At 50.6% G+C, this 18,879-nt stretch overlaps 2 protein-coding genes across 7 annotated transcripts in view; one reads left to right on the forward strand and one right to left on the reverse strand.

Moving 5' to 3' along the window:
• Positions 1–12,275, forward strand: part of PHYKPL (5-phosphohydroxy-L-lysine phospho-lyase) — a 25,816-nt gene extending 13,541 nt beyond the window's left edge. For 3 of the 4 annotated variants that reach the window (XM_019711012.2, XM_019711014.2, XM_019711016.2), the window contains 5 exons: positions 5,902–6,056; positions 6,436–6,525; positions 8,112–8,242; positions 9,070–9,149; positions 12,038–12,275. In XM_019711012.2, the coding sequence (XP_019566571.2) occupies positions 5,902–6,056; positions 6,436–6,525; positions 8,112–8,242; positions 9,070–9,149; positions 12,038–12,043 (462 nt within the window). In that variant the 3' untranslated portion in view covers positions 12,044–12,275. The remainder of the gene's footprint in view (positions 1–5,901; positions 6,057–6,435; positions 6,526–8,111; positions 8,243–9,069; positions 9,150–12,037) is intronic. The other variant, XM_019711015.2, reaches the window with a different exon arrangement.
• HNRNPAB (heterogeneous nuclear ribonucleoprotein A/B) lies at positions 9,882–16,113 on the reverse strand. Of its 3 annotated transcripts, XM_019711017.2 has the most exons (8): positions 15,867–16,102; positions 15,556–15,787; positions 14,599–14,767; positions 13,747–13,905; positions 13,433–13,564; positions 11,480–11,597; positions 10,687–10,827; positions 9,882–10,482 (listed from the first exon to the last, which is right to left on the reverse strand). In XM_019711017.2, the coding sequence occupies exons 2-8, from the start codon at positions 15,762–15,764 to the stop codon at positions 10,412–10,414; spliced, it is 999 nt and encodes a 332-aa protein (XP_019566576.1). In that variant the 5' UTR covers positions 15,765–15,787; positions 15,867–16,102; the 3' UTR covers positions 9,882–10,411. The 3 variants fall into 3 exon arrangements, with proteins under 3 accessions (XP_019566576.1, XP_019566577.1, XP_074169479.1); XM_019711018.2 differs by lacking the exon at positions 10,687–10,827 and having other exon boundaries at positions 15,867–16,113; XM_074313378.1 differs by lacking the exons at positions 10,687–10,827; positions 15,556–15,787; positions 15,867–16,102 and adding an exon at positions 15,070–15,147.
• Positions 16,114–18,879: the final 2,766 nt, after the last annotated feature.

Here is an 18,879-nt window from a genome sequence, read left to right on the forward strand (position 1 = left end):
CCCACTGCCTTCTGGCTTTATGGTTGCTGATGAGGAATCAGCCGTTATTCTTGTCAAGAATTTCTTCTATGTGATAAGTCACTTCTCTCTTGCTGATTTCATTAGTCTCTCTGCCTTTTTTTTTTTATTGAGATGTAATTGACATAAAACATTACATTAGGGCCGGCCTGGTGGCTCAGGTGGTTGGAGCACTGTGCTCCTAACACTGAGGTTGCTGGTTCGATTCCCACATGGGCCAGTGAGCTGCGCCCTCTACAGCTAAGATTGTGAACAACAGCTCTTCCTGGATCTGGGCTGCTGTGGGCTGCTGTGTGCTGCCATGAGCGGCCAGTGGCCAGTGTGTGTGGCCAGCAGCCAGCAAGAGCCATGAGCTGCTGTGAGCGGCCAACTGAGGACTGGCAACTGACTGCCTCAGCCAGGGGAGCGCAAGGCTCATAATACCAGCATGGGCCAGGGAGCTGTGCTCTACACAACTAGACTGAGAAACAACAGCTTAAACTGGAGTGGGGGGGAGGCAGAAAAAGGAGGGGAAAAACATTACATTAGTTTCTGGTGTACAACATAACGATATAATATTTATATACACAGTTGACCCTTGAACAATGCAGCTTTGAACTGTGCAGATGTGTGGATTGTGTAAGTGGCCGACTTAAGTTATACACAGATTTTCAACTGTGTGGGTGGTTGGCGCCTCTAACCCCCACGTTGTTCAAGGGTCAAATGTATTGTGAAATGATCACCACAGTAAGTCTAGTTAACATCCATCACCACAGTTACGGTTTTTTTCCTTATGTTAAGAACTTTTAAGATCTACTCTCTTAGCAATTTTAAAAGACACAGTACAGTCTTTTTAACTATAGTCACCATGCTGTACATTACAACCCCATGACATTTATTTTATAGCTGGTAGACTGAAAAGCGGTGCTGTAATAGATCATAAATTCCTAACTGGATAGGTCATGGTGGGTAGTCCCACCCCAGGCCTATAACTTCTTTAGTGAAAGGTTTTTAAGTCAGCCCTGTCCATTGTTTTTGTGCATCTAGGTTAACACACCTTTGGAATGCCAGAAGTAATACCCAGGACTATTTCAAAGCTTTTGTTCATTTTTCTATTGTCCCTCTGGGGTGATTTTGGGGAAAAGACCTACCTATTGTGCTAGTTGAGCATCTTGGCCAGGTCATGATTCTAAACAAAGAACACTCCACCTTTTAAGGAATTCATGGTTAATAATATTATACAGTAAGTAGCCTCAATGCATCCTCTGTGTCCATTCCACATATAATTTGTTTTGGACATATCAAAAAGCTGCCTCACAGCAGAATCACCTAGGAAGCTTTTTATAATCTCAAGTATGGTCAGATTTTCACTGGTCTATAGGGTACCATTATATACCCTTTAGAATGACTACAATTAAAAAGACTGACAATTCCAAATGTTTTTGAGGATGTGAAGCTACTAGAATTTCATAGACTAATGGTGAGACTGTCATGGTACCATCACTTTGGAAAACAGTTTCACAGCTTTTTATAAAGTTAAATATACACGGGGGCAGCCGGTTAGCTCACTTGATTAGAGCGCGGTGCTCTTAACAACAAGGTTGCCGGTTCGATCCCCACATGGGTCACTGTGAGCTGCGCCCTCCACAACTAGATTGAAACAACTACTTGACTTGGAGCAGATGGGTCCTGGAAAAACACACTTAAAATAAATAAAAGTTAAAAAAAAAAGTTAAATATACATTTGTCATACAATACAGCAGTTCCACTCCTAGGTATTTTACGCAAGAGAAATGAGAACACATGTTTACAAAAAGACTTGCTATAAATGTTAATAATAGTTTTATTCTTAATAGCCAAAAATCAAAATAACCCAAGGGTTCATCAACGGGAGATTGGATAAACAAATTGGTATGTCCATACAATGGAATACTATACAGCAATAAAATGAACAAAACTACTGATACACACAATATGGATAAATTTCAAATACATGTTGAGCAGAAGCAGCCAGGCACAAAAGGGTACATATTCTGCGATTCCATTCATATGACATTCTGAAAAAGGCAAAACTCTACTGACAGAAAGCAGGTCAGTGGTTACCTGGAGCAGTGGTGGAGGACGGCACAAGGAACTTTGGGAAGTGATGGAAATGTTTTGTGTCTTCGTTGTGGTAGAGGTTCTACAGTTTATCTATTTGTCAAATCACATAGAACTAGAGTCATGCCCCGTATAATGACATTTTAGGCAAGACCACATTGTCGATGTGAGAACATCCAAACCTGTAGAGAATTTTTATAAAAATTTATCTGAGCCAGACAAAGGATACACCTGGAAACAAGATCTCAACAGACTAAGAATAATGCTCCCAAGAATCGCAGTTTGTAGCTTCTTTTATGCGTTTGGAATTAAGGAAGATTACAAGAAGGTGGGAGAAAGCAAGGTGGAGATTGGATTATAGGATAGTTAACAAGATTATGTACTTTCTTGAGGGTGGCAAGGCTTATTTTAAAGGTGTGTCTACCTAGATGCACAGAAACAAGGGACAGGGCTTGCTAAAGACAAAGATAAGCCTTTCACTAAAGAAGTTATAGGCCTGGGGTGGGACTACCCACTATGACCCGCCCAGTTAGGAATCTATGATCAATCACCCTGTGAGGTTACCTTCCAAACATACACCCTTTTTCATCCACAGCAAATAGATAGTGGTCCCATGAGATTATAATGGAGCTGAAAAATTCCTATTACCTGATGATGTCATAGCAGTTATAATGAGTGTATTACATAAACACCATTAAATTACAATTGCCTACCGTGTTTAGTACAGTAACATGCTGTACAGCTTTGTAGCCTAGAGCTATAGGGGAGCAGAGTTTGTCCCCCAAAATATGTTCCTTTGGCATAAGGATTATTTTAGGCTGGTTAATTTTAAGAAACAGCAAATTTGGGAGAAGCTCTGAAAACCAAGTAGAAGTTACCCTTTGCAAGAGTTATTTACATTTGGGAAATGTCCGTTTGTAAAGGAAGAGAGGGATGACCTCATCTCTAGAAACTCCTATCAATGCAGAAGGCAATAACTTAAATCTGCACAACCTTACCCTGGTTTGTTGTACTTTTCCTGGTCACCTCCATAACGGCCCCACCCCAACACCTTCTTTTGTCTTCAGCTGAAGATGGTATTTAAGGTGTGGCCTTCAGCCATTTCCAGGAGTTACTGTTTTCCTGGGTCTGTCCCATGTATACAGGGGGTAGACATGTTATTAAACTTGTTTTTTTTCCTATTAACCTGTCTTTTACTACAGGGATGCCTCAGCCAGGAACACAAAAGGGTAGCGGGAAAATGATTTTTCCTCCCCTACAGAGCAATAGGCTATTCCACACAGCCTAGGTGTGTGGTAGGCCGTGTCATCTCAGTGTAAGTGCACTCTGCGATGTTCCCACAAGGAAATCGCCTAACAAAGCATTTGTCAGAAAGTATCCGTTAAGTGGTATATGACTGTATACACTTTAAACGTGCAGTTTTGTGTGTGTTTTTTTTTATATAAACTATACTTCAATAAAGTATTTTGTCAAAGATCTAGTTTAAGGGAAAAGATGGTCTGCAGGAGAAACGCTTACTCCCGGCTCTCTGCGACACTGGTCCCCATTCGGACACCCGCAGGCAGGGTCAGGTGGAGGAAGTGAGGCTAAGCCCTCACAATGCCTGATGGGAACAGCCAGTGCCAGGTTATAACCAGACAAGCCAGGTTTGTTTTAAGTCAGAAATACGTATTTTTGTGCGGTCGTATTTTAAAACATTCTCACCTAATTCAAAACTTTTAATAATGCCACACATTCACTCAGGCCGCATGTGACTCACAGGCAGCCAGCTGTGGTCTGCGCCCTAAAGTCTGCCCTGGGCTCAGCCAGCAGAGCCTGAGTTCAAACTAAAGTGGTGAAAGAGTAGTTTATTAGAAGAAAAGTACACGCCAAAGAAATAGAAGTGGACCCAAGCAGCAGAGAATGGCTCAAGGGCCCCAAGTGGCATTATTAGGAGAAAAGTACACTCCAACGGGTTTGGAGCAGGCCCCTGAGCAAAAGCAAGGCTCAAGAGACTCAAAGGGCTCGGACTGACGAGGACTTGGAGTTTTTATCCTTTTTTCTCTAGAATGGGCTGTTCCTTTCCAGGTGTGGGACCACTTGATTGACACCTGTGATTGACAAGAGGCATCTTTTTAGACTGTGCATGTTTCTTCCCAGAATTCAGTCTGTTATAATGATATTAATGAACTTCTGGGCATATGTATATTATAATAATGGTATAATGAGGCCCAGGTGAAATGAAGGTTGTGGCCTTTACTGCACAGGTGTGAGTGGCCAATTTAATCTAATTGGGTATTTTGTACCCATTTGTCCTCATAGGGGTAGAAACTACAATAAAAAGGGGAAGTTTGGGGCTGACAGGGGAGGTCTTTTGGGCGGTTGCATTGTGGGTAATGCAGGAATGCAGAGACCCGATGCCTATCTCTGACTGCCTGCCTTGTTTTCCCCTTGAGAGACGTGACCCCATAACATTTCTATGGGAGGTTGAGGGACAGGAGGTCTTTTTTTCTGTGTCTGCTTCCTGCTGGACAGGTGTGTAGAGCTGTCCCTACCTATTGGGGGATTCATGGCACTCTCGCCCTATCTAATCTCAGATGAGAGGAAGGGGTCTCGAGAGCCTCCTGGAAGACCACATTGGCTTCTTTGGTTGCGACTGGCAATCTTGCTGGGGTATCCTCTGTATCCCCAAGGCCCCTGCATGAGGCAAAATAGATTTTAATTAATAAATCCATTAGCTCTACAGAGCCTGTGGCCATTCAACCGGTCATTCAGGTGGTGTCAATTGTCCAGGAGTTAGGCCCGGAATGGGTAGGAGAGAACATTAAGCTTCAATGATTACAATCAACAAGTATGAATCACAAGTTTTAGGGTAATTATCTAAAGCAGGGGTAGGAGCTAAAAACCTGGGGGAAAGAAAACTTGAGATGGAAACTTAAAATTTCTATAGTAAAGAAAACTTAGTTTTTTAGTGGGAGGGGCTACTCGTTGGCCCATATCACAGCCACACAGAGTGGCTTTTCCTGGGTGTGGCTCCGGCGTGTTGCTCATGACCCTCCTTGACAGAGGTGATGGGAACTAGGCCGGTGCTGTGGGTCTGGGTCTGCCCACGAGACAGGAGCCTAATGCCTGTCAGCAAAAAAACAAACAAAAAAAATCTCTGGGAACGTACAGTTGTAGGGACGGAGTCCCAGAGAGCAGTTTCCAGGTTCTCAACCTCACATGGAAAGGGGCTGGCTCAGTTATTAGATGGCTATCACCTGTAACCTGTTAGCCGTTAGCCACTGATATAACTGCCATGGCTACACTAGCAAGCCTGGATTGCGGCTAGCAGTGCGGTTAGCAAGAGGATCGTGGAGGGCGGATCTTGTTGATCCTACTTCCTGTCTTGCCTGGCCGCCAGCAAGACTGGGGTGCAGGAAGACCTCTCGCTGGGGTACTGGCAGATGTTTGCTTTTGTGTCTCAACCAGCCGTCATCAAGAATATAGTGGTATGAATCCCCTATCTATGGCTCCGTTGTTTTTCCTTTTGGGCCTCACCATATCCTGCGTTCTTGTGCGGGGAGCAGGAGCTGAGACCCTGAATTACAACAGTACACTCTTTCCTCTGGTTCTCTATCTTCTTGGGGCCCCTCCTGCACCCCTGGGGGTACCTGACCTGGGCTAGTCACATTAGCACCTGGAAAGGTGGGACAGCCCATAGGACTCAGGAGAACCCCATTTACTGCCCTGTGCTCTTATCACTGCCCTGGGGATGTGGGGGGCAGTTCTGGGGCACGGCACGCTCTGCTGAGTGTCTGACATGCTCTCTGTCCCCTGGCTCAGTTTGGGGGCAGCCCCGTGTCCTGCGCTGTGGGGCTGGCCGTCCTGGATGTCTTGGAAAAGGAGCAGCTGCAGGCTCACGCCGCCCAAGTGGGCAGCTTCCTGATGGAGCTCCTCAGGCAGCAGAAAGCCAAACATCCCATCATCGGGGACGTCAGGTGAGGCTCAGGACAGCAGGCACTGCCCACTAACCAAGCACCTGCCGGGGAACTGGCTTTGTTCCTTCTTTCACCTCCTAACCACCTGGGATGGTGGGAGTTGTACTTTCCACAGGGGAAGAACTGAAGGGCGATGGCACTTCTAGAGAGGGAAAACCAGGGTCAAATCCCTCTGACCCCCAACCTGTCCTCTGCACCTCCCATCAGTTACCTTCTGGGACTGTTTCACCCCTTCTGAGGGTTCCTGTGGCTCTCAGCGGCAGAGGTACAAGCCCTGGTGGACTTTTTGCTGGGGCTTGGCTGAGGCCCAGGCAGAGAACGAAGGCAAGGCCTTTGGTGCCTCAGTCCTGGCCGCCTGAGATGTCACCTTCTGCTCCAGGGGTGTCGGGCTCTTCATTGGTGTGGATCTGATCAAGGATGAGGCCACCAGGACGCCAGCCACCGAAGAGGCTGACTACTTGGTGTCCAGGTACTTTTTCTTGAAAAAAGTTGCCGTTGCTGTCTAGGCCCTGATGGGCCCTCTTCCTCTCCTTTCATCCACCATGTTTGCGGGCACTCTGGGCCCACAGAGGGTTCACTGAAGGAGGTATGTGGGCCTCTGAGGGGGAAGGGCGGCTAATCCTTGCATCCCCTTGACTGAGGTCCATCGAGAAAGCACCAGACAGCAAAAATTTCAGATGGGCGTGGGCTATTCCCAGCCCAAGTGAGAAAACCGGGGGCTCTCAGACCCCAGCTGTCCAAGGGAAGCAGCTTCTCCAACGCCACATCAGGACTGTGGCAGACCCAGATTCTGCACTCCCAGAGCAGCCGGGTTCAGGGGATGGACAGGACTCCTGCTCATCTGGGTGGGGTGCGTTTGGATGGAGCAACATCTCAGGACAAGCCCCAGGCACAGCCCTGGTTCACATATTCTTTCACTCAAATCGAAGCAGGACCTGTTACTCCCTTTTATCCCCGTCTCTCACTCCTGGCCCCTCCCCCCACAGAGAAACCCTTCTAGTGTTAGACGTGTCCTTATTCAAATTGTGAAACATGCATCCGTGTTTAGAATTCACATAAACAGTATGTATTGATGTAAAAATCTTTTCCTCCATGAGGTTTTTTTCAGACTGACCCCTCCCTAAGTGACCGTCCAGTCCCTGCCTTCTCTTTGCTGGTCGGGCACATCTGCCAGCTCACCTCCCCACCCACAGGGAGTGTCCGAACTCAGGAATCCAGCACTGTTGGTGGGAAGGAGGCGGCGGCAGGTGTTTCACGTGCAGTCACCCACTAGGAGGTAGCAGAGCTGGATTTGAAACCCAGACCGTTCTCTCTAGTACGGCCAGTCAATGCCAGGAAGAGCAGGATGGGAGACTGAGGGACACCCTGGCTCCTGACAAGACTTAAAAGTAACAAAAAAGGAATAAAAAAGAATGGGAGTGGGGGTCAGTGTCAGTACAGTCATGTCAGACTCCTCTCAGTGACCAAAATACCTTCCGAGGTTAAAACTTTATGTGGAATAGAAATTCTTAGGTACCAATGATAATGTTAAGGAGGTCAAGTCATCTTCCTAAAAAGAACTGGGAATTCAAACGAACAGTCCTGTCTGGGATTGCAAGGTTACCTACCTGTATGCAGGAAGTTACTGAAGCTAGATAACGGGGTCATGGGTTTCATACTTCTCTGTAACGTTGGATATTTCCCATGCATACGAAAAGTAAACCATATACATCGCACAGTACAGAAAAGGGAAAACACAGGGACTACTATTGCTGTTTCCATTGGAGCCCTGTGGCTAGTCTGGGCGTGGCTGAGACGGCTCCAGGGATGAGTGAAGCGAGGCCCCTGCTCAGGTCTAAGTGCAGGGCAGACAGGGGCCACTGATGCTGGGTCACGAAGGATGGACAGGAGCTTGGCAGGGGGTAGCCAGTGCCAAGTCCTAGTGTGAACCGGCCTGTGAGGGCTCCAGGGGCAGTGTAGCTAGAGCGCTGGCCCTGAGGCCAAGGCCAGGCTGAGGACAGCCTTGCAGGGCCCTCAGCAGGGAGGCAGCAGGGCCTGCTGTGTCCTGTCCTACAGGCTGAAGGAGAACTACATTTTGCTGAGCACTGATGGTCCTGGAAGGAACGTCCTGAAACTTAAGCCACCGATGTGCTTCAGCTTGGACAACGCACAACACGTGGTGGCAAAGCTGGACACCATCCTGACAGGTGAGCTGGAAGCCACAGGGGCAGCTGACCAAGACTCTAGAACCCAACCTGGAGCAAGGAGCTGAAGTGGAGAAGCATCCTAGTGGCCCATGCCTCCCCCATTCCTGCCCGTGCCTCGGTAGGTGGCAGCTGAGCCAAGTATCCTGCCTGGGCAGCACCAGTGTTCTGAGCCCAACTATCAGAACGACTGCACTGTGAAATGTAGACAGCAGCTTTGTACTTGACTTGAGGCTAGGGTCACCAACAGCTGCTGAGTGGCTGAGTTCAAATTTACATCCAGGTCTTACTGAACGCAAAATGAAATTCCACTCCACGATGCCAGTCAGCTGGGAATAGCAAGGTCATCCCCGGGCCTCCCCTAAGTCCACTACAAGGAAACCTGTAATTCCCAAATTGGACATCTGTGCACTGAGGCTGTGCTGCATGTGCAGAGCTCAGGACGGACCCAAAATAGGTCGAGTCCTAAGTCCTGTCTCCAGGTAGAGATCAGAGCAGCCCGTCCGTCCCACACGTCTGGGCTCCTTCACAGCTGCCCCCAGGGCTCTGGACGGGCAGGCCTACTGGGCAGGACTGCTAAGGGGTGGGGCTGTGTAGACTGGCTTAGGTTTCCTCCAGAGGGGCCTCCAGTAGAGCCAGGAAGTCTTGGGAAACCTGAGTTGACTGTCCTTGGGGAAAATTGTTGCTGACCCTGTGGCTGCTGGTGGCCCACACACGAGGAAAGGATGAGACATGGGCCTAATCTCCAAACTGCCACCCAAAAAAGTTTAGACACTGAGGGATCTTTAGCAGTTATTAACCAGTGCGGATGTCTCTGGGGTCTTTTGCAGACATGGAAGAAAAGGTGAGAAGCTGTGAAACACTGAGGCCCCCGGCAGTGGCAGCCCTGCTCAATCTCGTCCTTCCCCAGGTAAGTGACCACAACTGGGTCCCCTATCAGCAGTGGCTGTCACTCAACTAACCAAACTTTTTTTGGTACTTTGTTCCAAGTGATGCCCCCTCCCCACAGGTTAGTTCCAACACTGGGAGGTCCTGGCTATCTTGGGCTTTCTCCACTAGCCCGTGCCCATAAATCTCCAAAGTACTTAGCATTTGGTAGCTGTGGCAAGAGAACAGGAGCAGCCATTTCCTCGGCAGCCGACCCCTTCTAGGGGTGAGGGAAACCAGAAACTCCCTTCACCAGGCTTCGTCCACCCAGAGCCCCACAGCCTGCTGCTGCTCTTGCCGCCAGGCTTGAGGTGCTCCAATCCAGCAGCCAATAGGGCTGCCCAAGTGGGCTGTTATATGCCAACCAGAAGGGCGTACCCTTGTGCGCCTCGTCGGCAGGTTCTGTCCTGTTTAAAAGACAGAATGCCACTGGCAAAGACAGATGTTCCAAGATGCCCCCGAATTGCTACCCTGGGGGCAGCAGCCCTGCTGCGCCATCTTCGTCCCCATGAACAGCTGCCTTAGATCTGAGCCATGTCCTTCTCTTAGAGGCTCAAGGCCTGTGAAGCGCTGAGTCATTAGAGGAAACTAGGCAACACAGAGCACGTGCGGCTCTGCCTGACAGGGCTGCTAGCAGGTCATGGAGGATGCTGGAGCTCAGAAAGCCCCAGAACACAGGCCGTACCCCCCTTCAGTGTACCCCACTCACCCAGGCTTGGGGGTTTTTACATTTTTATTTCAAAAGCTTGGATAGCTTCAATATCCAGGTCGTGGCAAAATCAGGACACGTGTAAAATACCTTACAATACATTAGATTCCCAAAAGGTACCAAAAAGTACAGTAAAATTAACACTTCCATTACAGGAAATGTATGACACAAATAATATAAAATTAAAAGGTGAAAAAGGTGACACTGGTTTTCTAAGATAGACCTCTTTACAACCAGGGTCCACAAGTCCAGGCTGCAGGGCGGCAGTGGGAAGCAGACCCTCCCACCTGTTTCAGGGTGACCATAAAATCAGACCACAATGCCGCTCTGGCCTGAGACTCCACACGCTGCCTAAAACAACTAGAGCTCTGGAAATATTAAACAGGAGAGTTGATTTCCAGGGGGGAAATTTTAAATAAGATGCACATGGGACAGGCCATAGAAAGGATGCCAAGTTAAATTTGGTACATAATTGTTTGTGTTCACTCGTATCCAAACAAAGCGTGTGCGGTTGGTCAGGCACTCCTGCCGAAGCCTCAGTAGGGCTTGTAGTTATTCTGATGGCCACCACGTCGCTGGCTCTTCCCATAATTCGTACTCCCCTGACCTAGGGACAAGAACAACAATGATAGCAGCTAAACTTACTGAGCACTTACTTACCCCTGTGCCAGGCGCTTACATCCTCACAGCCAACGCCCCTGGGGCAAGGCCACAAAGCCCGGCTGCTCCGACTCCAAAGCCCCTGCACTCACTCACTGTCTGTCCTGCCTCCCAGCTGGGTGAGTGGACGGGGCCTCCCTCTCCTACTTACTGTAGTCGTAGCCGGGGCCGTAGCCGTAATAGCCATAGGGCGAGTAGTCGTAGCCGCCATAGCCGGGCCCGTAGCCCTGCTGGTAGCCGTAGCCCTGGTTCCAGTAGCTGCCGTAGCCCTGATTCCAACTCTGACTCTGACCTGTGGGGGGAGCAGGGCACAGGGGCCCAGGGACCATTTAGCACACGCAGGAGCTAGGATGGAGAAAATCCTGCCCTTTGGGTGGTGGGGTTACTATGGCAACTCTAGAGATAGAAGCCAAGGGACTGCTGTCCGGGACACAGGGCCCTGGGCCCGCACCTGAGAGCCAAGCTGCAGAGCTGAAGGCCAGGACAGAGCGGTACTCTAACTTCATTCAGGGCCAACGAGGCAGGAATTCACTCACTCTAATCACCCCCCACCTTCCCTGGCAGCTTGGCCTTAAAAAGGATGAAGTTCAGGCTTTGGAGTCAGAGGGGCCTGGGATGGAAGGAGGTAAAGCGCCTGGCACAGCCCTGCCCTACCTTCTGCCCGCCCACCCATGGGTGGACCAGGAGTCAGGACAGCCAGAGCCCAGCGGGCCCCCTCAGAGTGCAATGCAGGTGTCCCGGGGCCCCAGGCCACATACGAAACATGGGAGGGCTCTTCCACTCCAAGCGGCAGCAGCAGCAGCAGCAGCAACACAGCCTGGACCCAGGAGAGCCATTCCTGGTCCTGCCCACCCTGCCACACCAGAGGCTAGAGCAAGCCCCGACAGGCCTGGAAGCTCCATGCAGACAGGGAAGCCAGCCCCTCTTTACCCAGCTCCACTCACCTCCACTTCCACCGCCACCACCGCTGCCTCGGTTCCCTCGGTTCCGGTTCCCGCGGCCCCCAGAGCCATACTGCTGCTGCTGATAGACCTCTTTGGGCTGGGCCACCTTGATTTCACACTGAAAACCAAGAGGACAGGGGGTCAGGCCACCGGAACAAGTTCTGGGCAGCGACTGTACACAAAGATCTTCACTGACAAACACTCAGATGGCCAATCTGGTCCATTATCCAAAACAAAATACGCTGCGGTGGGAAAGCACACTGTGCTAGCAGCTCTCCGAACAGTGGCTAAAACTAGACAGACCAAGATTCCCACCAGGGCCTTTTTGGCTCACACCTTTCCCCAGAACATCTACTGGGGATGATGGATGCAGCCCTGGAGCAGCTCCATGTCTCACAATTGGGAGGAGAGGGACAGAGCTGGGCCAATGCCAGCAACACACGCCAGGTGTCAGGTTCAGTGCCACCTTGGGCCTGCTGGGCAAGGGGGTTAGAGAAGGCTTCCTGGATGAGGGGCCTTAGAGAATGAGACTTTCTGATTTTATTTCCTTTTTTACAGAAATGAAACATCCCACTCAAATGAGTAGTGGTGACCCTGACTTCCAACTTACAGAGGAAGAAAGCCTGAGGCCATACTGCACTCCCTCCCCCAACCATTGGTCTGTTGTTGGGACCACTCAGGACCCAGAGTCAATTTCCTCTTTCCTCAAAAACCTGCCCACTGTGGGCGGGGTCAGGCTCAGGGACCGCCCAGTGCTCCTGCTTAAATAAATTAGAAGTGTTATTTTTCAAAGAAAGTACCCTGATACATAATTCACAATTAAGACCAATAAACATTTACATAAGGTATCCCCACACAAGCATGATCCTATAAAAAACTGGCAAATGACCCCCACCAAGTGATGCAATCTGAGGTTTCTACCCTACTGAATTAATGCTGGGTACAACTACACACACTATTTCAAGACCCACTACCAACAGTTTCACTAGTGCTGCCCTATGGGCTCTTCCTGCACACTTCCCACTAAGACACATGGAGAAGAAAGAAGACCTCTGTCACTGTTCACTAGGCTAACAACTATCAGGTGATGTCTTACTCAACTGCCCCTAGGAGCCAATCTCATTTTACACAAAATGGCAGGTCCCAATCCATCAAATCTTTCCAAATTCCCAGCCAGGATATCGAGGTTTCCAGGAGCCCCACCTTATCTGGCTGCCACTCCTGCTCAGACAGCCTGCCACACCCTGACACAGTAAGCTACACCCTGAACTCCCAACGGCCACCAGAATACTTGAAGCATGAACTACCCTGCTCCTGACCAGAGTTCGAGGGAGTTAACAGTTGCACTTCTCACTGCACACAGAACTCTGCTCCTTTGAAGGCAAAATGCCCTGGATGAGAGCTGGCCAGGACGCTGGGGGCTCTTTGGGAAGGATCTTGCTGGGGTGGGCTTGCCTAAACCAGTGTCCTAAGGGGATGGAGGTGAATAAAGATTTGGTTGTGGCAGGAACAAGATAGAAAAACTGCAGCAGTGTCCATAGCAGGAAAGACGTCATCACCAAGGGAAGAAATCAGTACGTGGCAGAAGTTCTAGAACCTTCTCAAAACTGTGGGCCTTGTATCTTACATAACTTAGACTAGATCCAGAACACCTTGATCTCTAGCTTAAAATCAGGAATCAAAGGGACTACTCAGCATGCTTGGTCTATCCCAGAGAAGCCACTGTCCTCTCCTGCTTCCCACACATCTTGTATTTATTGCCAGTCCTGCCAACCTAGGAGCTCCCTGAAGGACAGGACCATCTGCCCCAATCAGGGCAGCAGATGCTGCAGGAAAACAAAGGTCCCACTACCCAGGAGAGCTCTAGAAAGTAGCCCAACCCCTAAGCCACACCTGCAAGGGTCAGCCCTCCAGCGACCAGAGGCCAGACACACACAGCTGGAGACACCTTACCTTACTTCCACTGATGGTGTGGAATTTTTTCTCTAGAACCTTCTTTACAGGATCCTCTTCTTTAAAAGTGATGAAAACAAAGCCTCGCCTTTTGTTTGACTTTGGATCCATTGGAAGCTCAATGGCCTCAATCTGTAAACATAGGCAAAGCTCAGGACCAGTAACCCTCAGGGCCCATAGAGAACTGACAGGAGAAAAATCGCATGAAGGCAGAGCAAAAAAGCTTGCTGAGGAGGGCTCCAGCCAAGGCTGCCAAGGACCAGAAAGGACACCTCAGGGCAGCTGGCAGGTCACTCCTGAGGCCACACACTCACCTCCCCAAACTCGCCAAAGTACTCTCTGATCTTCTCCTCAGTGGCTTCAGGATTCAGACCCCCCACAAAAATTTTCTTTACCGGGTCCTTCTTCATGGCCATGGCCTTTTTGGGGTCAATGACACGGCCATCCAGCCTGTGCTCCTTCTGGTCTAGGACCTATTCCAACAGAAGGAAGTTGGGTTCTAACTCAGCAGTATGACACTAGACAAGGCCCTTTTCTTTGAAATATAAAACTCCAACCCAAGTACACAAAAACATTTCATCCCCCCTCAAACTCTACCCCAACCTGATTTCCCAATCCAATGTCCTGCAAACTTCAAGTACAGTGGGTTTACCTATAAATCACCCACCACCACACCCCAGACTCTGCCCATGCTGTACTGCACGCCCCCTTCCTGCCCAGGCTGTCCCAGTTTATGGTCTATCTCCAGAAGTAAAGCAGCAGACTGGAGCTGGGCTGCTAGGGTTGGAATCTTCACTCCACCCCTTAAGTAGCTGTGTGATAGCATCTACTTAAACTATTCTGATCCTCGGTTTGTTTTCTGAAAAATGGGCCTAAATTAAGACTTATCTCATAGCAACCTTGAATTCTTTCTTGTCTAACCCTCCTAAGTGCAGTGTCCATAATAGACTGAAGAATATAAGCGTCCACTACCATCTTCCTGGACCACTACAGTCCATACTCGCTCCCCCACTTAATCTGTACTTGTAAATCCCTTCAAAAACAGCAACAAAGTTCTTAAGCTCTCTGCTTGTCCCAAAGCACTCAATCACCTGCAAAATCATACTCTAAGAATGGTGTCCTCTTAGAATACACTGGTGATATAAAAAAAAAAAACCACAGCTTACCTTCTCCACACTGGCTGCATCTTTGAAGAGGATAAACCCAAACCCTCTTGACCGGCCAGTGTTGGGATCCATTTTTATTGTACAGTCAACAACCTCTCCAAATTTGGTAAAATAATCCTTTAGGTCCTTTTTGCTGGTATCCCAGCTCAGGCCACCAACAAACATTTTTCTGAAATGGAAGGATGAGATACATGCCAACAAGTTCTTACAAGAAAGCTGTGATTTTAGAGACCAGCGCTAGCAAAGCTTTCATAAAGATTATAAATAAAGCCACCATTGGGAACAAAAGACTACCCCTTGAGCACGAGAGCTCTACCTTTGGAAGACGTTAACCAATCTCCACTACCCTCCCAACCTCAACCTTGACCTTAACAAATCTTCAGGAGATTGCAGCCCTTAAGATTTGCATCCCAGACTGGGAGAGGGAACGGAAGGACATCCTGGCCAGGGGTACAGGCTCTGAGCACTCACAACTGGAAATAATTTGCCTAATAACCACATATCCAAAGGCTATCGTCCCTGCCAGACGTCACCACCTCCGAGAACTCGCCCTCAAGGAACCCGAGGCTTCCGGGAGCCGAAACCGCGTTCAGACCGTGACTCCGCCCACAGCAGCAGGAGGAGGAAGGGGAAGCGGCGGCCCCAGGCGCGCGCCAACTCCGCCCACGCAGCCCCGAGCGGCCGAAACCTGGTCGGCCCCGGGTCCCAGCGCACTCCCCTTCCGGGCGCCAGGCCTGTCCCCGGCCCCGCGCGAGCGGCCCCGGGGCGGCGCCAAAGTCGACCCAACAAACTCCTGCAAACTCGAGCGCAATGGGCTGCACGGCGGGCGACTGGCGGGCTTGTCCGCGGGCCCGAGCAGGCCCAGGCCGGCGGTCCGCCCCTCCCCCCGCCGCGTGGCGCCAACAATAGGCAGCCCCGAACAAAGGCGGCGCCCCATCGGCCCGCGGCCGCACCTACCCCGCGTCCTCCTCGTTCTTGCTGGCGTTTATCTGGTCACCCTCGGCGCCGTTCTGGTTGCCGGCCGGGGGCGCCGAGCTCCCGCCTCCAGTGCCCGGCGCGGCCCCGGTGCCGGCCCCGGCCGGCGACTCGCCTTCGGGGGCGGCCTCGTGCCCGTTCTCGGTGGCACCGGTCGTTTCCATGAGCTGCTCCTCACCCGCTTCCGACATGCTAGGCCAGGGCGCGGCGGCTCCTGCAAGGAGCGGCCACAGCGAGTCAGGCACGAGCGGCTCCCGCCCGCCACCCGCCGTCCCGCGGACCCGACCCCTCACCTCGCCGCCGGTGACGCCGCGAGGCCCGCTCGTCCCCACCCGCCGGGAAGGCGCCGCGGGCTCGACCGCGTTCAAGCTCGCGCTGCTGGGCCTCCCCTCCGTCCACCGACGAAGCCGCAGCGACCTCGCGTGCTCCTCTTCGGCCGCCGCAGCACGGAACCCACCAACTAACAGTATGGCTCGGGCCCGCGCGGTGCCGCCGCCTGACAATGCCGACTCGTGGCGCTCTTTATAATGCCGGAGCCGGGGACCACCTCGCAATAAGACGCATGTTCATTGGCTACGCCCGCCCGTCACTCAACCCTGCATAGGCGTGCCATTGGCCACGTCGGCGCACGCACGCTAGATCCGGGCGGGCTTTGTCCTCATTTTAGAACCCGCGCGAGCCTGGGCCCTGCGGAGGGTCGCGGGGACAGATGGAACGATGGTCCTATCCCAGCTGCTGGCGGCCCGAGCGCTACGTAGAAGGAGAGAGCCAAAACGGACCCTCCGCCCTGTGAGGCCGCAGTCTCTCGCCCCGCGCGCCCCATCCCAGCACTGACAGCCTCGGCCACCCATTTCCCAAAAGAGTAAAATGGGCTTGAGGAAGTCTTGCAAACCAAGGTCGCTGGGCTGGAAGTGGCAGAACCGGGGCTGCCGATTGGCGCGTAGAGTGCCCCTAGGCCCTCGACACAGTTCGGAGGGATTGCGATGCAGCCCGCCCTCCCTTGACTTTGGTGCCTTCAAAGCCCCGCGCTCCTTCTCTTTCTGCCGCCTCCCCCAGTAGCCTCCCCTAGTAGCGAGAAGCGGGCGGGGGCGGAATCCTCCAGGGATCTGGTGCCAACTGTCTTGGCCAGGATGTGACAGGAGAAACGGTGCGACCATGGTGCTCCTCAGTCTTAGGTCGCCTGACATCACTTTAACGATTAGCAGCGCATGTATACTTTTGATTACTTAAAAATTTTTCATTTGATTCGCTTATTTTTACTGAAATTTACTTTTTAAGGAAAATATACCACTAATGTGAAATCGTGAGGTTTGGGGAGGAAAGGTGAACAGTTATTTTTCTAATATACAAAACCCCTTAATATTATCTCCTTGACCGCCAAACTTGAAAGGCCTGCATAATCTCATGATTCCTTTTAATCAGATGGGTGATGGGCCCCAAATGGCCCAGGAGCACAACCTCTGAAGCTCGGGGGTTACCAGCAGCCACGGAATACACGTAGCTGACGTCTCCTGCAGGATTCCTGCAGCCAGGCCCAGTGTGGCAGGCAGGTGTTCTATTTTCTCATCTGGTCTAACAGGCCTATGAAAGGCGGTCCCATCACCAATTTATGAATGAGAACACTGAAGCCCAGAGCCTTGCCCCAAGGCTTACTCCCTCAGCCAGCCAGTCAGTGGAGTTGCCATAAGAATAAAACAAGTGACAATTTTACATGTGGAAAAAATAACTTCAGAAAATCTGACAATTTGGCCACACAACACTGCATTCCCCCCAAGCTATCGACTGGAGCTGGGGCACCCACACCCAGATGAGCAAATGCCCTCTGGTTCACCCCAAGGTCCACCTGACTGCTTGACTTTCAGGCCTGGTTCCATAACGGAATTCACGTAGATCCGTAAAACCTTGGTAACGTACCAGTCTGGTGGCAAGGCTCACAGCAAAGTACAGAGCAAACTCCCCACCCCATCTCCACCTCAGCCTTCACCCACCCACAGAAATCAGGGCCAGGATGTGGCTCACAAGAGATGATGGGTGCAGCTGCCCAAGCAATGAGGATAATTCAGACAATTAAGTTCAAAGTCAAACAGTCTAAGTGCAGCCACAAGGACATAACTAGTGGGGGCTCAAATCCACTTATTCTCCTGACCTTGTCCACATGGACTCCTTTAGCACAACTTGGGAAACGCTTTCAATGACACATCGAGTCCAAGTCTGACAACATTTGGACCATGCTTCAGTTTGCAAAATGCTTTCACCAACATTGCTTTATTGGAGCAACGTTTTTGTGTGGTTATCCATAATTTATACAGGAAAATGCTGAAATCACACATCTAAAACGGGGACCACAAAGCCAGCACTCCCAACTGTACATTGTTTCCAGGGCTCCTGGCTATTGTTGGCTGAAGGATCTCTGAGCTCCTGAGTTCCTTGGTCTAAATTAGATTTTTTTTGTTTTTTTAAGATTTTATTGGGGAAGGGGACCAGGACTTTATTGGGGAACAGTGTGTACTTCCAGGACTTTTTCCAAGTCAACCTGTTGTCCTTTCAATCTTAGTTGTGGAGGGTGCAGCTCAACTCCAGGTCCAGTTGCCGTTGCTAGTTGCAGGGGGCACAGCCCACCATCCGTTGCTGGAGTCGACACTGGCAACCTTGTGGTTGAGAGGACGTGCTCCAACCAACTGAGCCATCCTGGAGCTCAGCCGCAGCTCAGCTCAAGGTGCCATGTTCAATTTTAGTTGCAGGGGGCGCTGCCCACCATCCCTTGTGGGAGTCGAGGAATCGAACTGGCAACCTTGTGGTTGAGAGCCCACTGGCCCATGTGGGAATCAAACCAGCAGCCTTCGGAGTTAGGAGCATGGAGCTCTAACCGCCTGAGCCACCGGGCTGGCCCCTAAATTAGATTTTGTATCAAATTAAATTATTCTGAGGCTCAAATGAAGCAATGGCTTAGAAAATACTTTACAAACTATAAAGAACTGCAGACCAGTGGGGGTCAGTCTCAGCCCAGAATGCTTTTATATTGCATCCAGAGCCAGGTACTGGTACGTTGGAAACAGCAGGAAGTCCCTTTGACCCAAGGATCCCCACTCTTGGTATTGGGTCCCAGTAACAGACCCTAAGTAGAAAGCATCTTCCACAATAAGGTTCTCAAATCAGCAAAGAGCCCAGTTACCCCTGAAAGTCCCTTAAGAGGCCCACAGAGTATAGAGTATAGTCCCCTCACTTTGGGGATTCAGGCTGCCAGATAATATGTGTGTAAAATATGTACAATCACCAGTGTAGAACAAAGAGAATGGACACAAAATG

The sequence above is a fragment of the Rhinolophus sinicus genome, linkage group LG10, assembly GCF_036562045.2.
Source record: "Rhinolophus sinicus isolate RSC01 linkage group LG10, ASM3656204v1, whole genome shotgun sequence".
NCBI lineage: Eukaryota > Metazoa > Chordata > Mammalia > Chiroptera > Rhinolophidae > Rhinolophus > Rhinolophus sinicus.